The sequence below is a fragment of the Oncorhynchus clarkii genome, unplaced genomic scaffold (genome assembly GCF_045791955.1).
Source record: "Oncorhynchus clarkii lewisi isolate Uvic-CL-2024 unplaced genomic scaffold, UVic_Ocla_1.0 unplaced_contig_13591_pilon_pilon, whole genome shotgun sequence".
Classification (NCBI taxonomy): domain Eukaryota; kingdom Metazoa; phylum Chordata; class Actinopteri; order Salmoniformes; family Salmonidae; genus Oncorhynchus; species Oncorhynchus clarkii.
The window spans coordinates 1-10000 of record NW_027259528.1 but is presented as its reverse complement, the minus strand read 5'-3'; the positions used below and the strand labels follow the sequence as shown (position 1 = coordinate 10000).

General features: G+C 44.8%; 1 protein-coding gene across 1 annotated transcript in view; it reads left to right on the top strand.

Annotated features, from left to right (window-relative positions):
* Window positions 1-8000, top strand: part of LOC139400287 (exostosin-1a-like) — a gene marked incomplete at its 3' end in the record, with an annotated part of 22853 nt that extends 14853 nt beyond the window's left edge. Inside the window, exons 5-9 of the mRNA XM_071145254.1 lie at window positions 1-28; window positions 3007-3125; window positions 5199-5294; window positions 5959-6048; window positions 7840-8000. The exon at window positions 1-28 is cut by the window's left edge and continues 105 nt beyond it. Coding sequence (XP_071001355.1) covers window positions 1-28; window positions 3007-3125; window positions 5199-5294; window positions 5959-6048; window positions 7840-8000 — 494 coding nt within the window. The remainder of the gene's footprint in view (window positions 29-3006; window positions 3126-5198; window positions 5295-5958; window positions 6049-7839) is intronic.
* Window positions 8001-10000: the final 2000 nt, after the last annotated feature.

The window sequence follows — 10000 nt, the reverse complement described above, 5'->3', positions numbered from 1 at the left end:
GACTTCCCTTTCCACTATGCAAAGCTAGGTGAGTCCTGCCACGATCTTCAGATAGATCTCAAATGTGCATCAAAGTTCATCCATGTGGATGGTCATGAATTTGGTTCTCCGGGCATTACGACAGGGGTACCGCAAGGTTCTATTTTAGGCTCTGTTCAGTTCACCATTTAAATCTCCTATCTGGTAGACTTCCCCGTTCGCCAAAGCCAGGTGAGTCCTGCAACGATCTTCAGATAGATCTCAAATGTGCATCAAAGTTCATCCATGTGAATGGTCATGAATTTGGTTCTCCGGGCATTACGACAAGGTTCTATTTTAGGCCCTGTTCAGTTCACCATTTAAATCTCCTATCTGGTAGACTTCCCCGTTCGCCAAAGCCAGGTGAGTCCTACTGTAACATAACGTGTGGTGGTGTTCCACGAACATCTACATGCTCCCACTTGTAATTGCTCAGATCTTCCACTACGCCAAGCTACATGTCGGTGAGTCTTGTAACCATCTGTTAAAGAGAACCCAGAACGTTAACGCGGATGGTTGTAAAATCTGGTTTCCAGGACATTACAAAAGAGTGTACCACAAGGTTCTATTTTAGGCCCAGTCCTTTTACCATAAATATCTATTAATGACATTGGTAAAACGGGGGAGCGAAATGTATTACTGACTGTATGTTTGTTTTACTCCATGTGTAACTCTGTGTCGTTGTATGTGTCGAACTGCTTTGCTTTATCTTGGTCCAGGTCGCAGTTGTAAATGAGAACTTGTTCTCAACTTGCCTACCTGGTTAAATAAAGGTAACACTGATTGTTGATGACACTGTTCTACATTCATGTGCTCCCTTATAAACATGCATATCACATCCGTTAGCAATATTGTGTGTTCGTTGTATATAGTGGGAAGTCACATATCAGCCTACTACCATACACTTGTGGAATAATCTCCAAAGGTCTCTCAAAAGTGGATGGTTTGGTGTCCAGGGTAATTCAGATGGCTGGATGAGGACCTTCAAAGTGGATGATTTGGTGTCCAGGGGTAATTCAGACTGCTGGATGAGGTCCGTCAAAGTGGATGATTTGGTGTCCAGGGGTAATTCAGACGGCTGGATGAGGTCCTTCAAAGTGGATGATTTGGTGTCCAGGGGTAATTCAGATGGCTGGATGAGGTCCTTCAAAGTGGATGATTTGGTGTCCAGGGGAAATTCAGACGGCTGGATGAGGTCCTTCAAAGTGGATGATTTTGTGTCCAGGGGTAATTCAGACAGCTGGATGAGGTCCTTCAAAGTGGATGATACGGTGTCCAGGGTAATTCAGACGGCTGGATGAGGTCCTTCAAAGTGGATGATTTGGTGTCCAGGGGTAATTCAGACGGCTGGATGAGGTCCTTCAAAGTGGATGATTTGGTGTCCAGGGGTAATTCAGATGGCTGGATGAGGTCCTTCAAAGTGGATGATTTGGTGTCCAGGGTAATTCAGACGGCTGGTTGAGAACCTTCTGACTGAAGAATGTGTTTGTTTTCTATGATTTGCTTTTCCAATTGTATTGATACAACACACACACCGACTTGAGAGCAGGTTAACGTAATTTATTAGGGTGAGTCTTGTCCTTGGATGCAGTACTGAGTCATTTCTGCTAGATGGGCCAGCCACAAAGTCAGAATTGTCTATATTGTAAGAATTCATGGGGAAAAAATGTGCTTTTTGGTCTTAATCTAAGGTTAGGGTTAGCAGTGTGGTTAAAGTTAGGGTTAGGCATTAGGGTTAGCAGTGTGGTTAAGGTTAGGCATTAGGGGTAGCAGTGTGGTTAAGGTTAGGGTTAGGCATTAGGGTTAGCAGTGTGGTTAAGGTTAGGGTTAGGCATTAGGGTTAGCAGTGTGGTTAAGGTTAGGGTTAGGCATTAGGGTTAGCAGTGTGGTTAAGGTTAGGGTTAGGCATTAGGGGTAGCAATGTGGTTAAGGTTAGGGTTAGGCATTAGGGTTAGCAGTGTGGTTAAGGTTAGGGTTGGGCATTAGGGTTAGCAGTGTGGTTAAGGTTAGGGTTAGGCATTAGGGTTAGCAGTGTGGTTAAGGTTAAGGTTAGGGTTAGGCATTAGGGTTAAGGTTAGGTTTAAAATCAGATTGTATGATTTTGGGGCTGTGCCAGCTAGTGACCACTCTACAGAGCTTCCTCCAGATCACGATTCGTGAAACAAAACTCTAACCTTCGTCTTGGGAGGTCGTTAAGTTAACGCGGTGACTGACGCAATCGTTGATACCGTCCCGTCCCCCCCAAAATTAAATTCGGAGCCAGATGAAGCCACGGCTGGAGCTCATCGAGCACCCGCTGTCACACAGCCTTATTTATGTGTGAAAAGTGGTGGTGGTGCTGGTGTAACGGATGTGAAACGGCTAGCTTAGTTAGCGGTGGTGCTGGTGTAACGGATGTGAAACGGCTAGCTTAGTTAGCGGTGGTGCTGGTGTAACGGATGTGAAACGGCTAGCTTAGTTAGCGGTGGTGCTGGTGTAACAGATGTGAAACGGCTAGCTTAGTTAGCGGTGGTTCGCGCTAAAAAGCGTTTCAATCGGTGACGTCACTTGCTCTGAGACCTTGAAGTAGTGGTTCCCCTTTGCTCTGCAAAGGGCCGCGGCTTTTGTGGAGCGATGGGTAACGATGCTTCGTGGGGTGACTGTTGTTGATGTGTGCAGAGGGTCCCTGGTTCGTGCCCGGGTAGGGGCGAGGGGACGGCCTAAAGTTATACTGTTACACTAGACTGTGCCTGAAACAATGCATCATGATGAGATGCAAGGAGGGACACATTTCCAGCATCTTTGGTGCTAATATATAAATAATCTAGATAACATTGTTGACTGACATTCGTCCTGTGCATCTCAGTGGGTAAGAGCATTGGCGTTAGCCATGCCAGGGTTGTAAAGGTTCAATTCCTGCAGGGATCATGCACACTCGTAAATGTATGCACGGACGACTGGAAGTGGCTCTGATGTAGTGAATATTGTTGTTATTTGGCTGTGTTTCAGGTATCAAGCCTCGTCCCAAGTTCACGGCGATCATCCATGCTGTGACTCCCCTGGTCTCCCAGTCTCAGCCCATCCTCAAGCTACTGGTGGCTGTCGCCAAGTCCCAGCACTGTGTCCAGGTAGACTATCTAACTCACATCTCAACACTGTGTCCAGGTAGACTAACTAACTCACATCTCAACACTGTGTCCAGGTAGACTAACTAACTCACATCTCAACACTGTGTCCAGGTAGATTAACTAACTCACATCTCAACACTGTGTCCAGGTAGACTAACTCACATCTCAACACTGTGTCCAGGTAGACTAACTCACATCTCAACACTGTGTCCAGGTAGACTAACTAACTCACATCTCAACACTGTGCCCAGGTAGACTAACTAACTCACATCTCAACACTGTGTCCAGGTAGACTAACTAACTCACATCTCAACACTGTGTCCAGGTAGACCAACTAACTCACATCTCAACACTGTGTCCAGGTAGACCAACTAACTCACATCTCAACACTGTGTCCAGGTAGATTAACTAACTCACATCTCAACACTGTGTCCAGGTAGATTAACTAACTCACATCTCAACACTGTGTCCAGGTAGACTAACTAACTCACATCTCAACACTGTGTCCAGGTAGACTAACTAACTCACATCTCAACACTGTGTCCAGGTAGACTAACTAACTCACATCTCAACACTGTGTCCAGGTAGACTAACTAACTCACATCTCAACACTGTGTCCAGGTAGATTAACTAACTCACATCTCAACACTGTGTCCAGGTAGATTAACTAACTCACATCTCAACACTGTGTCCAGGTAGACTAACTAACTCACATCTCAACACTGTGTCCAGGTAGACTAACTAACTCACATCTCAACACTGTGTCCAGGTAGATTAACTCACATCTCAACACTGTGTCCAGGTAGACTAACTAACTCACATCTCAACACTGTGTCCAGGTAGACTAACTAACTCACATCTCAACACTGTGTCCAGGTAGATTAACTAACTCACATCTCAACACTGTGTCCAGGTAGATTAACATCTGTACAAACAATAGTAAGCAAGTATAAACACCATGGGACCACGCAGCCGTCATACCGCTCAGGAAGGAGATACGTTCTGTCTCCTAGAGATGAACGTACTTTGTGCGAAAAGTGCAAATCAATCCCAGAACAACAGCAAAGGACCCAGTGAAGATGCTGGAGGAAACAGGTACAAAAGTATCTATATCCACAGTAAAACGAGTCCTATATCGACATAACCTGAAAGGCCGCTCAGCAAGGAAGAAGCCACTGCTCCAAAACCGCCATAAAAAAAGCCAGACTACAGTTTGCAGCATGGGGACAAAGATCGTACTTTTTAGAGAAATGTCCTCTGGTCTGATGAAACAAAAATAGAACTGTTTGGCCATAATGACCATCGTTATATTTGGAGGAAAAAGGGAGAGGCTTGCAAGCCGAAGAACACTATCCTAACCGTGAAGCAGGGGGGTGGCAGCATCATGATGTGGGGTTGCTTTGCTGCAGGAGGGACTGGTGCACTTCACAAAATAGATGGCATCATGAGGAGGAAAATGATGTGCATATATTGAAGCAACATCTCAAGTCATCAGTCAGGAAGTTAAAGCTTGGTCGCAAATGGGTCTTCCAAACGGACAATGACCCCAAGCATACTTCCAAAGTTGTGGCAAAATGACTTACGGGCAACAAAGTCAAGGTATTGGAGTGGCCATCACAAAGCCCTGACCTCAATCCTATAGAACATTTATGGGCAGAACTGAAAAGCGTGTGTAAGCAAGGAGGCCTACAAACCTGACTCAGTTACACCATCTTTGTCAGGAGGATTGGGCCAAAATTCATCCATCTTATTGTGGGAAGCTTGTGGAAGGGGCTACCCGAAACATTTGACCCAAGTTAAACAATGTAAAGGCAATTCTACCGAATACTAATTGAGTGTATGTAAACTTCTGACCCACTGGGAATGTGATGAAAGAAATAAAAGCTGAAATAAATAATTCTCTCTATTATTATTCTGACATTTCACTTTAAAAAAAAAAAATCAATTGATGATCCTAACTGACCTAAAACAGGGACATTTTACTAGGATTAAATGTAGTAGCTTTCGGTGTTGATATAATCCATCCTGATGAAAACGCCATTTCATGTTTAAATCGATGTCATATTATTCCAGGTGATCGTCCTATGGAACTGTGACAAGCCCCTCCCGGCCAATCACCGCTGGCCTGCCACCGCCGTACCTGTCCTGGTCATAGATGGAGAGAGCAAGGTGAGTCCTCAGTACCTGTCCTGGTCATAGATGGAGGAGAGCAAGGTGAGTCCTCAGTACCTGTCCTGGTCATATAGGAGGAGAGCAAGGTGAGTCCTCAGTACCTGTCCTGGTCATAGATGGGGAGAGCAAGGGTAGAGCAAGGTGGGGAGAGGAGGAGAGCTGGTCATAGATGGGGAGAGCAAGGTGAGTCCTCAGTACGTGTCCTGGTCATAGAGGAGGAGAGCAAGGTGAGTCCTCAGTACCTGTCCTGGTCATATAGGAGGAGAGCAAGGTGAGTCCTCTGTACCTGTCCTGGTCATAGAGGAGGAGAGCAAGGTGAGTCCTCTGTACCTGTCCTGGTCATAGAGGAGGAGAGCAAGGTGAGTCCTCAGTACCTGTCCTGGTCATAGATGAGGAGAGCAAGGTGAGTCCTCAGTACCTGTCCTGGTCATAGAGGAGGAGAGCAAGGTGAGTCCTTTTCTCCTATAGCTTCACATACATCAATGTGCTGATGGATGTGCAGAGAAAAGTCTACATTTATCCCTAGTAAGCACATTCTAGTCACGGGTATTGATTGTTCTCAGATATATAGTGACTTGTATTGATTGTTCTCAGATATATAGTGACTTGTATTGATTGTTGTTGCAGTGAAGAGTCCTACTGTTTGTTGCTGTGTCTTCAGGTGATGAGCAGTCGTTTCCTTCCCTATGACACAATACCAACAGACGCCGTTCTGAGTCTGGACGAGGATACAGTTCTCTCTACTACTGAGGTGAGTTACTGCCAGGAGTTTATTACTGTATGTAAACTAAAGGGGGTACCACATGGTTCTATTTTAGGCCCAGTTCTCTCTACTACTGAGGTGAGTTACTGCCAGGAGTTTATTACTGTACGTAAAATAAAGGGGGTACCACAGGGTTCTATTTTAGGCCCAGTTCTCTCTACTACTGAGGTGAGTTACTGCCAGGAGTTTGTTACCGTATGTAAACTAAAGGGGTAAACTAAGGGAGTACCACAGGGTTTTATTTTAGGCCCAGTTCTCTCTACTACTGAGGTGAGTTACTGCCAGTAGTTTATTACCGTATGTAAACTAAAGGAGGTACCCCAGGGTTCTATTTTAGGCCCAGTTCTCTCTACTACTGAGGTGAGTTACTGCCAGGAGTTTATTACCATATGTAAACTAAAGGGGGTACCACAGGGTTCTATTTTAGGCCCAGTTCTCAAATCAAATCAAAGTTTATTTGTCACGTGCACTGAATACAACAGGTGTACAACAGACCTTACAGTGAAATGCTTCCTTACAGGCTCTAACCAATAGTGCAAAAAGGTATTAGGTGAACAATAGGTAAGTAAAGAAATAAAACAGTAAAAAGACAGGTTACATACAGTAGAGAGGCTATATACAGTAGAGAGGTTATATACAGTAGAGAGGCTATATACAGGAGAGAGGCTATATACAGTAGAGAGGCTATATACAGTAGAGAGGCTATATACAGGAGAGAGGCTATATACAGGAGAGAGGCTATATACAGTAGAGAGGCTATATACAGTAGAGAGGTTATATACAGTAGAGAGGCTATATACAGTAGAGAGGTTATATACAGTAGAGAGGCTATATACAGTAGAGAGGCTATATACAGTAGAGAGGCTATATACAGTAGAGAGGCTATATACAGTAGAGAGGCTATATACAGTAGAGAGGCTATATACAGGAGAGGCTATATACAGTAGAGAGGCTATATACAGTAGAGAGGCTATATACAGTAGAGAGGCTCTATACAGTAGAGAGGCTATATACAGTAGAGAGGCTACATACAGTAGAGAGGCTATATACAGTAGAGAGGCTCTATACAGTAGAGAGGCTCTATACAGTAGAGAGGCTATATACAGTAGAGAGGCTACATACAGTAGAGAGGCTACATACAGTAGAGAGGCTATATACAGTAGAGAGGCTACATACAGTAGAGAGGCTACATACAGTAGAGAGGCTACATACAGTAGAGAGGCTATATACAGTAGAGAGGCTATATACAGTAGAGAGGCTACATACAGTAGAGAGGCTACATACAGTAGAGAGGCTACATACAGTAGAGAGGCTACATACAGTAGAGAGGCTATATACAGTAGAGAGGCTATATACAGTAGAGAGGCTATATACAGGAGAGGCTATATACAGTAGAGAGGCTATATACAGTAGAGAGGCTACATACAGTAGAGAGGCTACATACAGTAGAGAGGCTATATACAGACACCGGTTAGTCAGGCTGATTGAGGTAGTATGTACATGTAGATATGGTTAAACTGACTGCATATATGAGGAACAGAGAGTAGCAGTAGCGTAAAAGGAGGGGTTGGCGGGTGGCGGGTGAGACACAATGCAGGTGTTCACCATTTTATATAAATGACAAAAACGGTCAACTTCATCTATATATACTGGATGCACTGTCACAACAGATGAGCTTTAGGCTGAATGGAAGGATTGCAATCATGTACTGTAGTTGTATTACGAGCTATAGGTGCTCAATGTTAAACCACTCTCTCTCTCCCCCGTTTTTTTTGCAAGGTGGACTTTGCTTTCACGGTGTGGCAGAGTTTCCCAGAGAGGATTGTGGGATACCCGGCCAGGAGTCATTTCTGGGACAGCAACAAGGACAGGTGGGGTTACACCTCCAAGTGGACCAACGACTACTCTCTGGTCCTGACAGGAGCTGCTATATACCACAGGTGAGAAGACTGAGGCTTGTTAGATTAGGGCTGACCACTCTCTGGTCCTGACAGGAGCTGCTATATACCACAGGTGAGAAGACTGAGGCTTGTTAGATTAGGGCTGACCACTCTCTGGTCCTGACAGGAGCTGCTATATACCACAGGTGAGAAGACTGAGGCTTGTTAGATTAGGGCTGACCACTCTCTGGTCCTGACAGGAGCTGCTATATACCACAGGTGAGAAGACTGAGGCTTGTTAGATTAGGGCTGACCACTCTCTGGTCCTGACAGGAGCTGCTATATACCACAGGTGAGAAGACTGAGGCTTGTTAGATTAGGGCTGACTACTCTCTGGTCCTGACAGGAGCTGCTATATACCACAGGTGAGAAGACTGAGGCTTGTTAGATTAGGGCTGACTACTCTCTGGTCCTGACAGGAGCTGCTATATACCACAGGTGAGAAGACTGAGGCTTGTTAGATTAGGGCTGACCACTCTCTGGTCCTGACAGGAGCTGCTATATACCACAGGTGAGAAGACTGAGGCTTGTTAGATTAGGGCTGACCACTCTCTGGTCCTGACAGGAGCTGCTATATACCACAGGTGAGAAGACTGAGGCTTGTTAGATTAGGGCTGACCACTCTCTGGTCCTGACAGGAGCTGCTATATACCACAGGTGAGAAGACTGAGGCTTGTTAGATTAGGGCTGACCACTCTCTGGTCCTGACAGGAGCTGCTATATACCACAGGTGAGAAGACTGAGGCTTGTTAGATTAGGGCTGACCACTCTCTGGTCCTGACAGGAGCTGCTATATACCACAGGTGAGAAGACTGAGGCTTGTTAGATTAGGGCTGACCACTCTCTGGTCCTGACAGGAGCTGCTATATACCACAGGTGAGAAGACTGAGGCTTGTTAGATTAGGGCTGACCACTCTCTGGTCCTGACAGGAGCTGCTATATACCACAGGTGAGAAGACTGAGGCTTGTTAGATTAGGGCTGACTACTCTCTGGTCCTGACAGGAGCTGCTATATACCACAGGTGAGAAGACTGAGGCTTGTTAGATTAGGGCTGACTACTCTCTGGTCCTGACAGGAGCTGCTATATACCACTACCTGTCTTTACCTGTAGATATTACCACTACCTGTAGATATTACCACTACCTGCCTTTACCTGTAGATATTACCACTACCTGTAGATATTACCACTACCTGTCTTTACCTGTAGATATTACCACTACCTGTAGATATTACCACTACCTGTAGATATTACCACTACCTGTCTTTACCTGTAGATATTACCACTACCTGTAGATATTACCACTACCTGCCTTTACCTGTAGATATTACCACTACCTGCCTTTACCTGTAGATATTACCACTACCTGTAGATATTACCACTACCTGGAGATATTACCACTACCTGTCTTTACCTGTAGATATTACCACTACCTGTAGATATTACCACTACCTGTAGATATTACCACTACCTGTAGATATTACCACTACCTGTAGATATTACCACTACCTGGAGATATTACCACTACCTGGAGATATTACCACTACCTGTCTTTACCTGTAGATATTACCACTACCTGTAGATATTACCACTACCTGTCTTTACCTGTAGATATTACCACTACCTGTAGATATTACCACTACCTGCCTTTACCTGTAGATATTACCACTACCTGTCTTTATCTGTAGATATTACCACTACCTGTAGATATTACCACTACCTGTAGATACCACTACCTGTCTTTACCTGTAGATATTACCACTACCTGTAGATATTACCACTACCTGCCTTTACCTGTAGATATTACCACTACCTGCCTTTACCTGTAGATATTACCACTACCTGTCTTTACCTGTAGATATTACCACTACCTGTCTTTACCTGTAGATATTACCACTACCTGTAGATATTACCACTACCTGTAGATATTACCACTACCTGTAGATATTACCACTAACTGTGAACCTTGACCTTAACCCTCCCGGTCTAACCCTACCTGTA